The 18,433-nt window shown below is 38.5% G+C and overlaps 1 protein-coding gene across 3 annotated transcripts in view; it reads left to right on the top strand.

Moving 5' to 3' along the window:
* The window catches only part of SMAD2 (SMAD family member 2), a 54,861-nt gene extending 38,429 nt beyond the window's left edge, over window positions 1-16,432 (top strand). For 2 of the 3 annotated variants that reach the window (XM_075739737.1, XM_075739738.1), the window contains 9 exons: window positions 948-1,037; window positions 2,195-2,388; window positions 2,866-3,000; window positions 6,138-6,212; window positions 7,510-7,563; window positions 8,661-8,873; window positions 10,677-10,814; window positions 10,979-11,123; window positions 14,490-16,432. In XM_075739737.1, coding sequence (XP_075595852.1) covers window positions 948-1,037; window positions 2,195-2,388; window positions 2,866-3,000; window positions 6,138-6,212; window positions 7,510-7,563; window positions 8,661-8,873; window positions 10,677-10,814; window positions 10,979-11,123; window positions 14,490-14,613 — 1,168 coding nt within the window. In that variant the 3' untranslated portion in view covers window positions 14,614-16,432. The remainder of the gene's footprint in view (window positions 1-947; window positions 1,038-2,194; window positions 2,389-2,865; window positions 3,001-6,137; window positions 6,213-7,509; window positions 7,564-8,660; window positions 8,874-10,676; window positions 10,815-10,978; window positions 11,124-14,489) is intronic. The other variant, XM_075739739.1, reaches the window with a different exon arrangement.
* Window positions 16,433-18,433: the final 2,001 nt, after the last annotated feature.

The raw sequence follows: 18,433 nt of genomic DNA, 5'->3' as shown, positions 1-18,433 counted from the left end.
TGTTACTTGTGTAAAATAAACTGTCAGTCTTCAGTGGTCACAGAGCAAGTCTGTGATAGAGCTGAGTTTGATTTATGCTTCTGAAAGTCTGCTGCGTGTTTACAAGCCCATGCTGTTTTCTTGCTTTATTTAAATCTGCTGCTGCTTTTAGTTTGTGCTTGTCACTGGAGGCTCCTTTTTCTTTACTGTTGTGATCTTGTCATTGAACCAGTTTGGTAAAGAATTAGTTGTCTCTCCTTTCTTCCTGCTTGATACAGCAATTAAAGTTTTTACTCTATAGCTAAGTCTTAAAATACTACACTGTAAAACTGTCTTAAGCATTCTGTGTTTTGTATGCAGTAGAAAAGAATATTTAGTTCTTTAATCAAGGAGAGTACAGAAAACGGTGAGGAGTATCAGCTACGATGTGCTTTCCTTCAGAGTCTGAATTTTCCTGTTTTGGGAAAAGCAGCAAATTAGTATGTGTCTGGAGAATGAGATTAATGCTTAAGTGGTGGTACCTGAAAGTTAGATTGTGGTGTTCAGTTTCAGATACACGTGGCCTTTTGTTTGAAATCTTAGGAAAGCTTATGTTTAAAAGCAAACAAAAACAAAAAAAAAACTCAGAAACTACCCTTTAAAATTGAATTTTGTTAAGAGCTAGGCTGAGGAAGTTTTGCCTGTTTTAAGGAACATTACAAGTGTATTGACTACTTAAATCCAGAGGATTTGTTCACCTTTTAAAAACATTATCATTTACCTTGAGTCACGTGTTCCATTTTGATAGCCTCCTTCATATAGAAAATACAGCATGAGATGTCAGTTTAAATGCAAGTCTAAAAATGCTCTATCTTCTATGTGAAAGGAAGTATTCTGTACATTTTTCCATGTTTGACATCATGGTGTTTTGAATAACCATGTTCCATATTCATATCAATTTTTTGTTTTTGTTTTCAATTTATGCACAGCACTTGCTCTGAAATTTGGGGACTGAGTACACCAAACACGATAGATCAGTGGGATACAGCAGGCCTTTACAGCTTCTCTGAACAAACCAGGTGAATATTCTGCCCTCTCTCGCATCATAGAAATCTTGTGGGAGGGATTGGCTTTGGAGGGTCTGTAATGGGATGCTTTAGCTGTAAAATAGACTAAAAATGCTTCCTAGGCCTCTCATGGTACAGCATTTTAAAATATTTGCTTGCCAGTGTAGAAATCCAAGTGTTCTCAGCTGATGTTTTGACCAATGAAACTCTAATTCTGGAATATTTCTTTTTCACGCCAGTGCCATTGAAAGAATGGGAAGACTTGTTAAATGCAAGCTCTAATGTGATTTGGTATTTATATTAACAAAGTTGAGATACTTAATTCTTTAGACCTAATCTTACAAAGTGTTTAAACTGCTTTGTATGCCACAAGCTTTCCGTTAAATCTTGCTAATTGGCTCAGATATGAGCTACTAAAGAATGGTTTGTAAATTCTTCAGTAGTTAATGGTGGGCAAATTCTAAACAGGGTCTTTATTTTTTCATGTCACATTACTTGATTTGTGTATTGAGGTTTGTCTCCCATCCCATAACAATCATAAACATCTGCATTTGTGTAAGCATATGCAGTCTGTCTTAAAACTAGCAAAACGTTTTCAGCTGGTAGCAGGGCAGACGAAGTCAAGAAGATAAACTGTACAGCCCTTACAAGATATGCATTCATGCTTTTTGCATTGCAGTTATACTGCCATGTGGATCACTTGGGCAGCCGACTGCTTATAGGCTTATTTGCAGTCCTGTGGGAATTCTTATGCTTAAAGCCATAAAACATCCATGCCACAGCAAAGCCTTGAGGTTTAGCAGCGGAACGGACTATTAAGTGTGTGATTTTATTTTTATTCTTTTTTAACAACCATCTTCTGCATTTTAAAAAAATGTATACGAAGCAATCACCCTAAATACTTGGTTGGAGGTAAAGTGGCTTTTAATGAATTCTAAATTCACTGGCAATAATTTGAGCAGCTCAAAAATAAGTTAGGACACTGCTTGATACCATCATTTTTATCACATTTGAAGCCTTTTAACAAGAGTATAAATGTCACTAACAGTGTCAATCCGCTGAATTCTGAGAATAAATAAACTACCCATCCCATGTGTGTATGCTGTTGCTTGAGTGATTAAGAGCCAGCATGCAGTCTGTAAATACTTCTCAACATCTTTCCCGTATAGATCTCTCGATGGCCGTCTGCAGGTATCTCATCGTAAAGGATTACCACATGTTATTTACTGTCGTTTGTGGCGCTGGCCAGATCTTCACAGTCACCATGAACTTAAAGCAATTGAAAACTGTGAATATGCTTTTAATCTTAAAAAGGATGAAGTATGTGTAAACCCTTACCACTACCAGAGAGTGGAGACGCCAGGTAGGAAGACTGCTTCTGACTTTCTATAGCAGCATCTGTATGTACTTGTTCAGCATAATATTTTAAATGAAAAGTAGAGAAAGATAATGCTTTCTCTTGCCAAAACTACAAGACTCTTAGAGATACAGCTTTTGCGAATACCATCCTCTGGAAGTTTTTAATAGTAAAAACTGAAAAATTCTTACAAATGTGTTGAATACCCCTGATAAACACTTCTAGTGTTTCTAGTTGGCTGAAAAGGAGAATAGAGATGACTTACCTTCGCTAATGTGGAATAATCTTACTCAAGAGCTACGTCAGGAATCTGATTCTTCTCGTAACTAACAGTACAATTGCAATATTAGCAGTACTGACAGAAAATTTCAAAACATATTAAGAAATTGTTAGATGTTTTAGTTGTTCAGGTTTTTTTCCTTTTAGCTCACAGAAGTGTGTATTTTGAGTGTCTTACTAATGCTTTGAATTTTGCTTTTCCAGTCCTGCCTCCTGTGCTGGTGCCGCGGCACACTGAGATCCTAACGGAGCTTCCGCCTCTTGATGACTATACTCATTCCATTCCTGAAAACACTAACTTTCCAGCTGGAATTGAACCACAAAGCAATTACATACCAGGTATTTTCTTAACTCCTACCACAAACAGTACACGTAACACTGTTCCAGTGGTACAATGCTGGTAATTTCATTCCCCTAAGTAATCAAATTAATTGAAAGATGCAGCAATAAATTAAATCTGGTTGATTCAATGTTTAAATTCCAATGGAAACACCTGAAGACTGCTATTTGAAACCACATTGCTGTGGTTTCACAATAGCTTACTTGGTTTCAATAGTTTATTTAAGATTCAAAATGCTAATGAGTACAAAGTAGACCTTCACCTCATGCTTTAAGCCTGTTTTACAAACATATAAAGGTTGCCAAATGCTCTTTATTTGAGATTGAGTAGTAAAGTGCTGCTCTATCTCACCATGTGTAGTACATGAAGAAAACTTTAAGTTGCAAAATAGTGACTTAAAAAGTGTTTTGATCTGTAGTTCACAATCGATCAAGGTCTGCTTTGTGTATTTGTTACTATTGTGTGCATACAGATTTTTTCCTTTTTGTATGAAAGAACAACCTAATAATATTGAATTCTTAAAGAACTCCTCCTCCCCTTCTTTGCCTCTTCCCCACCCCAAAACAAATACCAAGACTAATCTGCTACAGTGCACCCGAAAGCCTGTACCCTTATTGAAACATAAAACCAGTGACCTTTGTTTCCTGCCCCAACTTCCTGTTTCCTATCTCTTCAGGAAGTTCCCTGGAGTGTAAAACCAAGCAGAGCTGAAGTTTTCTCATAAATGTTTAATACAGCTATGTTATGAACAAGCTGAAAATTCAGATCTGGACTCTCTTGAAGAATAAGATGACTGCCTTGAAATTCAAATATGGGCAATGTACAAATTGTATTTACATGTCTTAAACAGGGTGTTGCTTGTGTTTTCTTTAAATGTATCCAACAATTGAAATAGCACAAAAATGTCAATGAATTTTATCTCATCTGTTTAATTTCTGCCATGTTTGTTGCCACCTAGGGACAGCAGATCTTTAAAGAGCAATTTAAGGTGCTAGAAGTTGGTGCTGCTTTCTTAACTTAGGTATACTTTTTTGACTCAATCTGAGGGCTTTTGATAAAATTTGCAAACAACTTACTGGAAAGCCACCATTTGAAAATCCAGTGCTATGGAAATGAGCTAAAGCAACTCTAGGTAGTTATTTGCAGAAAGTGATTGCAGGTATTCACATGATCTTCAAATGTTTATGCAGCTAACCACACCTTGCCTCCTTCTCTTTGTCACTGACTCTTTGTCCTGTGGTATTCATATCACGGCATCTTACTTTATTTGACCTTGCTGACTTAATCTTGAATATTTAGCTAGGTTCTGATAAGTCTTGTGTGTCTTGACAGCCTGCTTTAGAGAACCGTTTTCTTTAGCAGTAGGCCAGACTAACAACTGTGCTAGTTTTGCACCGCAATATTGTCTCAATACTTGGTCTACAGAGAGGTTGGTTTTATCTATAGCTTGGAAGATGGTGATAGCGAAGGTGCAGGGTGGCTTTTGGGGCTGGATGTTCCCATTCAGGTTACAGATGTGCTGAGCTGCGTTGTCCAAACTTCTGGCAGCATTCAAGATCTGCTAAGAGTTTTTCATGCCACATTTGAGCATTTCTTTTCGAGCTATGGTGGTGCTCAACCTCTGACCCTAAACAGTATTAATAGTACTAGGTGAAGGAAATCTCTGTTCAGACAGAGACTAGGTATGGAAAATAATCTGTGCCAGAGAGCCTAGATTAGCAACTGGAAACAGGAGGTGTGGGTTGGATTGGAACTGGGTTACTGACCTTTTACCATGGCTGTGGGCTTAACTGTAAGGAAATATTTGGAGATGGGTGGAGTCCGCTTTATCACAATGAATTCTATAAAAATAGTCAAAACAAGTATGATTTTTGTCATCATACTTCATGCTGGTCAAGATTTCCCTTAATCTTCCTTTTAAATTCTCACTTGAATTTTGTCACATCTATATTTATCACACTAGTTTTACAGAATGATCCAAAGATGTAATTCTTCCAGTTCATTTTTATTTAATCAACTGACTTAATCTAGTTTCCTCTCTCTGACTTCTTTCTGATCTTACTATATTGCTGTAAATTTCTGACATACTATTTGATGTAATTTGATTTTAATTCTTAAGCAAAAGGCATTATCTTTAAATTTCTGCTGTTTGATAATAATGTAATTAAATGTGTTTAATCTCTTGGATGTCTCAGAGACAATTGTAAAGCGATTGTAGAGATAGTTAGCTTCAAACACTTTCACTAAAGAAATCCAGGTTTTGCCTTTAATGTATAGGAAAAGACATTTGCCCAGTTCAAAGAAAATTATTTCCTGAAAGGCAGTTGGTTAACTCATTATCTGTATTACAAAGTACATTTTGAATGGAGAAAAGGAACAACCGTACTCTCTTGGGTTTTGAAGATATTTCTGTGGACTTAGACACAGTTTCTAGTATCAGAATGCTTCACAGTTGTTACTGAGTTTCCTTTGGTCTGTGAAACCCCATCTTTAAAGAAAGCTAGTTAAAACAATAGATGATCATTTTAATAGAGCTTGGAAGTAATAATAATGATAACGGAGCTTGTGCAGTGTAACTAGTTAGATAATATAGTTATCATTAATGAGTGAAATCAACTGTTGGGTATTGAAGAAAAATGGATTTGGGAACTGAACTGAAAAATAACCTTTACATCTAGCAACTTCTCTAAGGCGTGGGAGGGTATCTGATCTGATGCTTATACTACATAAAGACAGCTCACTTTTTTTTTTTTTTAGAAGTCACCAGATGGTTTTTTTCATTTGTAATTCTACTAAATGTGAAAGCTGTTGATCACAATTGCAAAATTGTTACTCATTGTAGTGAAAGTATCTTGTATTAAATGGAACAAACAAGAATTATCTGTCAATTATATAACATATCAGAGCAATTGCCTGGCATAGAAGAGATTGTATATTTTACATAGATAGTAAGGCAGGTAACGAGTTTGAGGTCCTACTGGAAGGAAAAAGGGACAGCAAAATTAAATCCTAATTCAATATTTTGGTGTCATATGGAGCTTGTGAAGACTTGAGGACAAAAACCCCAAATGCTAAATCTTACAAATTTCCCTATTCATTGAACCAATAGGTGGACTTTATGGGTTTTTTTTGACAGAAACACCACCTCCGGGATACATCAGTGAAGATGGAGAAACAAGTGACCAGCAGTTGAACCAGAGCATGGATACAGGTAACGTTTATTTTCCGCTACTTTCCAGACTTGGGATTACTAGTTGTGATCCCTCTGCATAGTGACGTGAATTCAGCCCGAACAATGCTGGCAGTAGTCCTCTGTAAATCCTGTTTTTTTCTGTTTCTTTCTTTCAGTCTTTTGTGAAGAAAATAGGGGTTTTTTGCTAGGGGAGTATGTTTAAAACATTATGTGCCGTATTTAAATACATTCCATTTGTTTTGTAACAAAAGCATACAGATCTAATTAAATCTTCATCAGAAAGCTTTAAAATAGAATTTAATAACTGGCTGGTTTCAACCTACTCCTAACTTTACCTTCTGGAACCAGGTTTACTGAAGAAAAATGTCTGTTGGCCTAAACAAGTTACAGAAATGCTGCATCTTGAGAACCTGTCTCTGACAACCTTATCACTTCTGCCATGTTTCAAATTAATTCTTGTATGGAAGGCTTTATGGAAAGAGTTGTAGAAGCATTAAGTGTTTGTCTTTGTATGAAGGAGTTTCTAGATAATCTGGTTGGCCTTAGACTTGGACAAAGCAGTGTTAATGTGGTGGAGAATAACCTCCTGCTATGTGCTGGCAGACTTGAGCGTGTGTTTGGTTAACTAATGTTAGCAACCTTTTTCAGTTAATTGGAATCAACTGCACTGTTTTCTGTAAGAACTGCAGTATTTTCCCACTATGTGACAACAGGTACCTTAATTAAAAAAGCCTGACATCAGCAGTCATTGTAGGAATGTTTCTGTGCAAAGCCTCTCTGTATTTTCCCTACTAGTGCACAAATTATGTTAGGCAGTTTATGTTTTTCTGAGTTCATTCCTTCCTCCTTCTAGGAAAGAATAATTTCCTCAAATGAGGAAATCCAGCTTTTTTTTTTTCTAGAGATAAACCCTCTCCTTTGAGAATAGAGAGGTAATATCCGGATTGTCTCATCCACTTTTTCTTAGCTTTTTTTTCCACTGGATTTGGGAAGAAGTCACTACGTTCTCACTGGAGAAGTGCATAAATAAAGTTATATTCACAGAGTGTGCATGAAGTGAGAGCTCTGCCAAATACAACACTGAGATGTTAATTGAGTCTTTACAAGGAGGGGTAGGTTCCCAGGAGTCTGGAAAATTAAATGTCATCTTAATTCAGAATAAGCATGTGACATGCTGGAAAACTGGTTGTAGGATTTCTGAGGTTTCTTATTCCAAAGAATTTTAATGTAATACTGTATCTAGATAATGGTCATACCTACCCATCTGAAATAACAAGAATCTTTTGCTCTGAAACAATCTGTATTGCTTCAACAGGATCTCCAGCAGAGCTGTCTCCTAGTACTCTCTCCCCAGTTAATCATAGCTTGGGTAAGCTGGAAATGCGTATAATTGTTTCTGTGTGTGTGATGACTCTTCTTTATATATGTATAATTACATTACAAATGAAGATGTACTTTAAAAAAAGTAAGATCTGTATTAGGATGAGACTATTGGTTTGGCTTCCTGATGATAAATGTAATAGGGCTGGGTTAATAACTTGTTAATAACTACTCTATTTCTGTAACTGTTGAGCTTCTAGCAAAGAGAAGGAACAATGTAGTTCTGTATACAGGAATAGCATTTATAAAATAAATAGTTTAAAGGACATTAGCCTATCCGTAGTGCTGCCCAGACTTGCTGTCTCCCTTGTATGTGTGTTCTGCTGCTCTTCTCACGTCCTGTTTCACCAATGACCACAACACAATTGCTGCTCCCACATTAGTTGCCCACCTGCTTTGATCAGGTGCCATCGCTGTGTGTCTGTATAAACGCCTCAGGAAGATCAGATTCCCTCGGGTTTGTTTAAGGAATGGTGACAGGATGTGACAGGAAAATGCTGTTCAGAATGCTGAGTAAGTAATTAGGGTAGGTAAAAAAAGGGAAGCAGCGCAGGAAAAGCTGAAGATGCACAGGGAAGATACTGAGCTCTAGTTGGGGAGAGTAAGATGAGCTTAGACCTGCTGCCTTTAGATAAAGAGACAGTATAAGACTGTAATACAAGAGAACATCATTTTCATATTAATATTTTTTTCCTTTGTGTGGTTCAGTGTTTGATAGTTTAATCTTTTCTTTAATGGTGCCAAAATGTTTGCAAGTTACAGAAAGGCAACAGAAATGTCTCAACGTCTGGCACTCACAGCAACATTAGCTTAATCATTTTACTGAGCAAAATGCAAGGACTGAACTACATGAGCTGTGGTCAGATTAGATCAGCCCTTCTTCCCCTCCTCCTTCCCTTGTGTGGAATATTGAATTCCATTCTGTTTACTGGGGTAGGTAAAAATGACAGCAAGCGAAATATAATTTGAGTAGTTTGAGGAGACTATCGCTGTCATTTCTGAAAGAGACAAATAGCAGGGCAGATAGATTTCAGCTTCAAATTCTTTGTTAAGCTTATTTCTTGATTTTTTTATTTTTTTTCTTAGACTTGCAACCAGTTACTTACTCGGAGCCTGCGTTTTGGTGCTCAATAGCCTATTATGAATTGAATCAAAGAGTGGGAGAAACCTTCCATGCATCACAGCCTTCTCTGACTGTAGATGGCTTTACAGATCCATCAAATTCAGAACGTTTTTGTCTAGGTCTGCTTTCCAATGTAAACAGAAATGCCACGGTGGAAATGACAAGGAGACATATAGGTAAAAATCACTGACCTTTTAACTATTTAATTTCGTTTTAGCCATTAAATTATCTGGAATGATCCAGTTAGGATGGGCAGATCTGTGTGTTGGGATCTTTTCACCCTGGTGCAGCCAGCCATTGAACTTCTTTCTCGAGGCTTGCCAAGGAGACCTTGGTCTCTTTTGCTAAGGACAGAAGCCTAAAGACACCAGAGATCACCACTTCTGAAATCAGGGAGAAATGTAGCAGCTTCTGCTAGCACATCCAGCCGCAGTTGGGAAGGGATGTTGTGATGGCTGGAGCTGGAAGGAGCTGCCTTTCCTCAATCAGTGGTCACTAAGTGGCAGCACAGTGGCAGCAGCCATCACACAGCTGTCGGGCTGAGCGTGGCACAGGAGGAACCCACACAACTGTATGGGATTTCTGTTGCTCATGTTGCTGCTCTGTGTCTTCTGGAAAAAGATGATGATGCACCAAAGCATCCCGAGGGGCAGGCTTTTGGCTTTTAGACTCCTCGTTGGATCACTCTGTCCTGGGTAGCATTTATATTCAGAGTTGCTTATAGTTGAAATTTAAGCTTTAATTACAAAATATTAATAATTGCTTAGTTTATTCCAATTTATAAAATGCAGAATGGACATAAGGAGTACTTGAATTGTTTTCTGAAATGGGATAAGTTGCCATTGAGATAACACGCTGTTTCAACATGATCAAGATTTTCTTTGTAATGGATAGCAAAGAATATTGTTTTCCACAGTGGCTTTAAGTTCTTCAGTGAATTACTTTTTTCTCTTCTTTTTTTCCCCCAGATTCTTTTATTTAGCAGCATTCACAAGATTTTTTTTGTTTGTTTTAATAAAAAAATCCAACTTCTTTAGCAGAACCTTCTGAGTCCCTCTATGTCAAATCCAAATGCTTGTCTAATAAAATTTTACATGTGCTAAAACCCAGGCTATGCCTGTGTTGACCGATCAAAATGGTCAGTGATGAGGAAAAGCAAAAATGTAAGGACCTCTCACTTTTTTATAGAGCCGCTTGCGTTTTGTTTGAAAAATAGTTTTAAAGAGAAAGGGGAAGAGAAACTATGGCCTTTAAAAAGGACCTGTTAATTACAAATAGTTTTCTTGGGAAGATCAATTGCACGTTACTTCTCTTATTTGTGCTAGAAACACATACAGATTATTTTTTTTCTACTCCGAGAGAGCAAGATCACAATTTAAAAGTGAACAATAGGATTTCTTATGAGGGTTTTTTTTGTAATAGGACTAAATGAATTGCTGTTGGTTTTGTCCAAGTAATACAGAGAAGGGGTGTGCAGTGGGTTGTGAAACAGTGTGGGTGCATGTAAGTGGAGAGTATTGCAGTGGTATACTTGTGTTTTCTTTTTTGCCATAAGTGGCCTGTGCCACTTCACATACAGCACTTAGTATTGGCAGAAGTTTTAATTCTGTTGAATCTAATCTTTTTCTTTCAATTTTGGTATTTCTTTAAGTGGAAAAGTAATTTGGTAACAAACACTTCTTCCTAACTTGGATTTGGTTACAAGCCATTTATTACACGGCTAGAAAATTCTGTCTCATTTTTGACCAAAAATTATTCTGCTTCTCCTTCAAATATTTTGTGTTTGTGGGATAAAAATGCAGGTTAATTGTGTTCTGATCCTGCTGCAGCTGTCAACCCAGCAGTGTGATCCTGTAGATAATTGATTTCTGTTTCTGTTGTAAAGAAAAACCTTGGCCTTCTGTGAAACAAAATGCTGTCTTGTTTGTTAATCTACTTGGGTTATGTCATAACTAGAGTTCCTCTGAATTTTACTACAGGGAGGGGAGTGCGTCTGTATTACATTGGTGGAGAAGTCTTTGCTGAGTGCCTAAGTGATAGTGCGATTTTTGTTCAGAGCCCCAACTGTAATCAAAGATATGGCTGGCACCCTGCAACTGTGTGCAAAATTCCACCAGGTTAGTAGCCTACCAAAGGTCTCTAGTGAATGTATTCACTGGATGACATTTGTTTTCCTTTTGATACCTAGAAGGGGTTTCTTCATAGTTTCGGGCTTCTGTGTAGCAAACACAATTATTCACTGATTGTACCATTTTGCCTTATTTCTTTTTTTCCTTTATAGGATGCAATCTGAAAATCTTTAATAACCAAGAATTTGCTGCTCTTCTGGCTCAATCTGTGAATCAGGGTTTTGAAGCAGTTTATCAGCTTACTAGAATGTGTACCATAAGAATGAGTTTTGTTAAAGGATGGGGAGCTGAATACAGGTGGGAAAAAAACCTTTGCTTCTGAATTTCAAGTTAATTTGTTCTTTCACTAATACACTATTTCTCTGTGGCTTGAAAGCCATATGTACAGGCTGCTTACTCCAATTTTAGATACGCTGTCTGCAAGTTGAACCCATATTTTCCTTTGCTCCCCCCTCAGCTATGGAGCTCCGAAGTCATGAAGACCAGTAAACTGATTTTAGTATTGCGCTGAAGTCAGCTGTTGAGCAAGGAATGTTGTCAAAGTTCTGTTTCCTCGCTCGGTCCTGCTTGCTTGCTTATTGTGGTGAAATCACTGGCAAGATCTAGAAGTTTCACAGTTTGTGCTACGAGATTATCTGCTGTTTGTTAGATGTACAGTCATTTTAGTCTCTGTCTGTTCTATCTGGACTATAATGAGTTTGTTAGGTTGTGGTGCACAATGCACTTGATAGTACCCGACGGAAAGAATTGGAGTCACTTGGAGTGCATTCTGCAGAATAAAACAGCTGGAGAACACACACTTAAGGGATGGCAAATATTTTGGAACTTGTAGTGGAAAAAACTTTGCAGGAGTAAGATGACTGTGTTTATGTAGTAAAACTGCTAAAAACAGTTTTTTGAGTGGAAAAAATAGTCCTTTATCTGCTTTTGAATAGGTGCCAGTTGTATTCTCTACTAGCACAACCTAAGAACTATAGTTGAGGACATTGCCTGTTTTTAATGTAGTGTGGGAGTTTGGGAAGAAAAGGAATTGACTTCTAACTAAGCAGTATTAAAGATTTCATTATTTTGGAGAGCTAGAGATGTGGTTTTAAACAAATCCCTTAAACCTCTCTAGAAATTGTCCACCAAATGAATGAAGTCTGACATATTAATACCCTATTGCAATACATAATGATTTTTTAAAATCCATATCATTTCTGAAGTTGAATGATGGCATATAGGTTCCACTCTAAATCCTGGGGTTTTGATTCTTTTATCTGCTCTTGAAATATATACATGTAAATAGCAGTGTCAGTACATGGGGGAGGCTTCTCGGCTATAATGAAGCCAATTTTTGCAAAAGTCCAATTAGATGAAATGAGAAATTTGACTAATGGAATAAATTGGAACCTCTTTGTTAGCAAGAGGTACACAACAAAGAATCTGGCTCAGGTTTAAAGAACTGAGGGATTTGGCTCAAAAGGAGTATGTATACACTTACGCATAATTAAATACAACATTCAAATCAGAACAGAAGAAAGGCTTAATCAGTCAGATTATATGGAGACAACTTGAAGTGAATGGAGTGTAAGTGCTGGGTTAAAACAGTGGGGAGGCTTTTGGTAAAGTTATTTCTAAGGAGGGAGAATGTTGGTTGATAGTGGTCTATAAAACCTTTAGAGATCACGGGGTTGAAAAAGCTCCAGTGAAAACACTGCCAGAAGAGCACAGAAACTGATTACTGACATAATGCTGAACCATTTCCTTTGCATCTCTGTTTAAGATGATGCTAATAAATTATTGAAGCACAAAACTTGTAAGTGATGCTGCAGTTGTGATTAAAGCAAGAAGAGGTTGCTCCTGCAAACACAAACTTGAGTGTAAATGAATGTAGTCTGAATTGTCAAAATAGACCAGGAAGCACTGTAAAATCCATCATTCTTGTTAAAACTTCCGTGTTTTGTTATTGTGTCAAAAACATTTCTCATAGAACAAGCTTTGACAAAGCCAAAGCATTACTTACATTTTAGCCATACGGCATATGTGCATAAAGGTGTACATATGGCAAGGTGGTTGATTTTATAAGCTTGGTAGAGAAAACAGCTTGTGGCTTTTTTGCTCAACACATGTTGTCTTGTATTGAGGACGATGGTAGAAGTTCAGATCAGCAGTCAAGTGCTGATGTTAACACAGGAACTATCCAGGTCTAGGATCATCTTCTGATGAAAGTTATGTAGAGGTAATTACTGCAGAGACACTTAGTGATATGTGAGTTGGAAATCCATGGGTAGAAGTGGCTGAGGTTTTGCTTTGAGATGGCTGCGAAGTGACCGTCACTATTTTATCAACATTTGCCAGTGTAGTACAAAGCCAGGGCTGTTGAACAGAACCAGAACCACTTACAAAATTTTGAGGAAGTGTGTTGTGGAACGCATTGTAGGGGAGTTGACAGTGGTGGAATAATGAACTTCCTTCTTTGGGAGAGGATTCGAGACTAAATGGAATTATATTTCCTGCGGTTTAGATTGTTCTTTTATTGGATCACTTTGTTTTGGCATAGGCATTCGGGGCTAAGATAACAATGTTTTTTAGAGTGCTGAGAAAGCACAGACCCCAGCCGCTTTCTTCTAGAAAATGTGAAACCACAGACAGCTTTTGAAATCCATCCTCTCACTGGCTTAATCTTTCTGCCTTTTCAGTTCCTCTGTTTGTATAAACAGATTTCCTTAAAGCAAAGGGTTGCAGTGCCGACAGTAAAAATGAAGGGGCTGGGTTTGTGTCTGACTAATCTGCTGCCTTTGAATCTTAATGCCTCCTTGCTTTGACTTGGGGATACTTAGAATTATTAGGAAAAACTGGCTTAGCAACAGTAGTCTTGCCAGTCTAGTTTGGGAAAACTCCCATGCCTGGAGTGGGTACGGTGAAATAACAGGATTTCTCAGGCAGACTATGTCCCATACTGATTTCTTTACGTTGGGGATGAGAAGGAAGATTTTTGAATAACAGGTCTCTGAAACAGGATATATGGAGAGTGAAGTTTTTATGGTTGTCAATCCTTCAGCTTTACTGAGGCTTTCTATATGGTGTTTAATTAAGGGCTTCTGTTGTGGAAAATTATAGGCAAGTTTATGTAGAAGACAAGGGAAACACAATTTTTACTTAAATTGATTGTGTGAGGATGTTACAGTACAAAACACATGTAGAAGTATAAGATTACAGGAAATCAGAGATGAAGTTTGGTGTTTCTTTGAGATAGCATCAGTTATCACAGTATAACCACACACTGTGTTTTGACGTAGTGTTTCTGACAACATCTAGCAGTTTCCTTACACGTTTATCTTGTCAATTGCTCCAAAAAGCCAGACCTTACGATTGTGATAGTGAAGAAAATGCTGCAGTTCTTATCTTACTCGTCAGAGCAGAATATTCTCGTATTATGGATAAGCATGTAATTATTGATGTGTCTTACAGATGCAGGGTAGTTTCAGTTTTTTGTTTGGGTTTTGTTTTTGTCTTCAAAGACTGCCTGAAAAAAGCTTAGTAACAATTATGGTAATGATTGCAGATTTTTATCTTTCTGTGTAGATATGGATGGAAACATATTTGATCATATGATGGAGAACTTTATGGCAGCCAAAGCTTCTTTCTGACTTTCTATTCCTATTAATCCTTATTTTCTAGGCGTCAGACAGTAACAAGCACTCCTTGCTGGATTGAACTTCATCTGAATGGACCTCTACAATGGTTGGACAAAGTATTGACTCAGATGGGCTCCCCTTCAGTACGCTGCTCCAGCATGTCGTAAAACTCCTTCCTCCGTTATCAGTGGGCTAAATATAGAGTCCCATCAACAGACTTAATATAACAGCTCGTCTGTCGTAGTATTTGTGTGTGGTCCCTATGAACTGTTTACTATCCAAAAAACTTTTTAAAAAAAAAAGAGAGGAAAAAAAAAAGGAAAAAAAGGAAAAAAAAAGAAAAACAGCACTTGAGGTCTCATCAATTAAAGCACCTTGTGGATTCTATTTCCTATACTCTGATACTAGATGAAAATTTAGTGTATAGAAATGCCTTCTTCAGAAAGAAGGGACAGTTCTAAAAACTCTTAATGGTGTTTTTATTTGGTATATAATTGAGTGTCCTAATGGTTTATCAATAACATGAATAGCTAAGTATATATACAATTAATGTATCATGATCTCAAATATCACAGTATTGTGCTGTTCTACATTTTAATTCCCATAAATAGTTGTTTGTTTTTTTGATTGGGGCAAATCTCTCATAAAATTCCAAGACTACTCCTTTATTCTTTTATATTTTTTTATATAAGCAGGTTTTCAAGTTGTCCTAGACATAAAAAGCAGACTTTCCTTGTAGAAAAGCTTAACTTTTTGCTGCCTTCTTAAAGAAAAAAAAAAAAAATCCCTCCATTGGAAGGGAAAGAAATGTCTTGAGATTCATCTGTGAAATCTTAAGATACTTTATATGCTTAATGGGGCCTAAAATGAATTCATATTATAAATTCTGAGTATCCATCACACTAGGAGTCTACTTTCCCCTACTCATCTAAGTTGATGCCTCTGTTGCCAGCAGTATTGCTGGCACAGATGTAATTTTGGACTTTTTTTGTACCTTGAATCATTGAAATCAGTGTTTTTTCTCATGGAATGAGAATTTACGGTAGCATCGGATACTGGATTATGTATACAAGGTTATTGGCTTACCCTTACATCTGTATTTTTTCATTAAACAGATGTCACTAAAAATCATTGTTCTTAGTTTTTGGAGCCAAATACCTTGAAAAATCTTTCCCAGGGTAAACTAGACTCTTTCGTATGTGTTTTAAATAGATGCAGCTTCTTAATATATTTCAGTAACAGAATTTGAATTTCTGATCTGAGTGGCTTTGTGTAGCTTACTTACATACCAGATCATACGCATTCATTATGTCATAATGGGCCTTGTTATTAAAAGTAGTTGCTTCTGCAAAACCTCTAGGATAGTGGTTGCTGAGGTATGACCAGCGAAGGAGGACTTGTAGGTTCTTCATGACAGTGCGTGTTATTGTGAACCCTTGGACACTACAGCTGCACCATATTAAAAATATTCTGAAATATATTCTACAAATAAGTCTGGGTTGGGGAAGGGTTGGGAAACTGTATAGAAGGGTTATTCTGACTTGAAAAATATACATCTTACTAACAATCTTGTGATCTAGCTGTCTGTCATTCTTTTGTTATTGTGGCAGTAGCAGGATTGCCTTTGTCTGTTTTTCCCATTGTTTCATCCGTTACACTAGTACTGTACTTTGTAAGTACAGCTAGTGATAACAGCTTTGAGAACAAAAATGTGGCCAGTGTTACAGCTTTTAATCAGTTGACTGAATTGATGATAGTGATGGATATTTTCATGCCATAATGACTAGGGCATAGAAGCAATACCAAAAATCAAGCCTTGAAAAAGTGGGCCAGACACCTTTAAAAATTTGGCAAAGCAGTTACCAGTTTGTGCTAGTTTTACCAGTAGACTAATGTATTGGTAGAACTTGTGAACCTAAGAAATAAGCTTCATGCGTGTTGCATTTGCCTAATATGTGAATACACTAATAAAGGTTTTACTTCTCATGATGGTTGTTCATTTTATTAATTGCTGTATACATTTGCTGTTCAAGTTTAGGAATCAAACAAATAGTACAAGTGTCCTGCATGTTGTGACTGGATGGGAATTGTTTAGATGTTAAAATCACTTCTTATACGGCTGTTGTGGAGGTTGGGATCTATGTGTGTTTAATCATACAGGCTTCTACTCCAGATCAAGTTTATTAAAGCAGTTACAGAATCACAGACTGGTAGGGGTTGGAAGGGACCTCTGGAGATCATCTAGTCCAACCCCCCCCCCCGCTAGAGCAGGATCACCCAGGGCACGTTGCACAGGATCGCGTCCAGGCAGGTTTCTTCATACGAGAGATGCTCCAGTCCCCTCCTCATCCTCGCAGCCCTCTGCTGGACTCTCTCCAGTAGTTCCCTGACTGTCTTGAACTGGGGAGCCCAGAACTGGACACAGAACTCCAGATGTGGCCTCACCAGGGCAGAGCAGAGGGGGAGGGAGAACCTCCCTCAACCTGCTGGCCGTGCTTTTCTTAATGCACCCCAGGTACCATGGGCTGCCTTGGCCACGAGGGCACGCTGCTGGTCATGGAGAGCTTGTCCACCAGGACTCTCAGGTCCTTCTCTGCAGTGCTGCTTCCAGCTGGTCAACCCCTCACCTGTACTGGTGCTTGGGGTTGTTCTTCCCTAGGTGCAGGACCCTACAATTGCCCTTGTTGAATTTCATTTGGTTCCTCCCCACCCAACTCTCCAGCCTGTCCAGATCTCGCTGAATGGCAGCGCAGCCTTCTGCTGTGTTGGCCACTCCTCCCAGTTTTGTATCGTCAGCGAACTTGCTGAGGGCGCACTCTGTCCCCTTGTCCAGGTCATTGATGAATATGTTGAATAAGACCAGAGACCAAGCACTGACCATTGGGGCACACCACTAGATACAGGCCTCCAACTAGACTCTGTGCTGCTTATCACAACCCTCTGGGCTCTGCCATTCAGGCAGTTCTCTACCCACCTCACTGTCTGCTCATCCAACCCACACTTCCTAAGCTTGCCTATGAGGATGTTAGGAGAGATGGTGTCAAAAGCCTTGCTGAAGTCAAGGCAGACAACATGCACTGCTCTCCCTTCATCCACCCAGCTGGTCATGCCATCATAGAAGGCTATCAGATTGGTCAGGCATGATTTCCCCCTGGTGAATCCATGTTGACCACTCCCAATAGCTTGCTTCTCCTCCACATGCTTGTTGATAAAGCCCAGAATAAGCTGTTCCATCACTTTTTCAGGGATGGAGATCAGGCTGACTGGCCTGTAAGTTCCTGGGTCCTCCTTCTCACCCTTTTTGAAGACCAGAGTGACATTGGCTTTCCTCCAGTCCTTATGCACCTCTCCTGTTCTCCAGGAGAACAGCAATAACAATAGCCTAGCAATAACATCTGCCAGTTCCCTCAGCACTTGTGGGTCCATGGATTTGTGTATGTCAAGTTTGCCTAAATGTTTTCTAACCTGATCCTCCCTGACCAAGGGAAGGTCTTCCTTTCTGCAGACCTACCTCCAGGGTCTGGGATTCCTGAGATTCCTGAGATTCCTGAGATTTCTGGGATTCGGTAAAGACCAAAGCAAAGGCGGGCATTCAGTACCTCTGCCTTCTCTGTATCCCGTCACCAAGACACTCACCTCATTCAGCAGCAGGCCCACATTTTCCCCAGTCTTCCTTTTACTGCTGATGTATTTGAAAAAGCCCTTCTTGTTGTCCTTGACATCCCTTGCCAGTTTTAATTCCAAGTGGGCCTTAGCCTTCCTTGTTGCATCCCTACACACTCTGACTACATCCCTATATTCCTCCCAAGTGGCCAGTCCCTTTGTCCACATTCTTCCCTTTGAGGTTCCTTCTTCCCTTTGAGTTCTTCCAGGAACTTGTTGCTCATCCATTCAATCTCCTTCCTCCTTTGCTTGATTTCCTGTTCTTCGGGATGTGCCGATCTTGAGCTCAGAGGAAGTGGTGCTTGAATACTGATCAGCTCTCTT

This window comes from Balearica regulorum, chromosome Z (assembly GCF_011004875.1).
Source record: "Balearica regulorum gibbericeps isolate bBalReg1 chromosome Z, bBalReg1.pri, whole genome shotgun sequence".
Classification (NCBI taxonomy): Eukaryota; Metazoa; Chordata; class Aves; order Gruiformes; family Gruidae; genus Balearica; species Balearica regulorum.
This window is presented reverse-complemented; position numbering and strand designations above follow the sequence as displayed.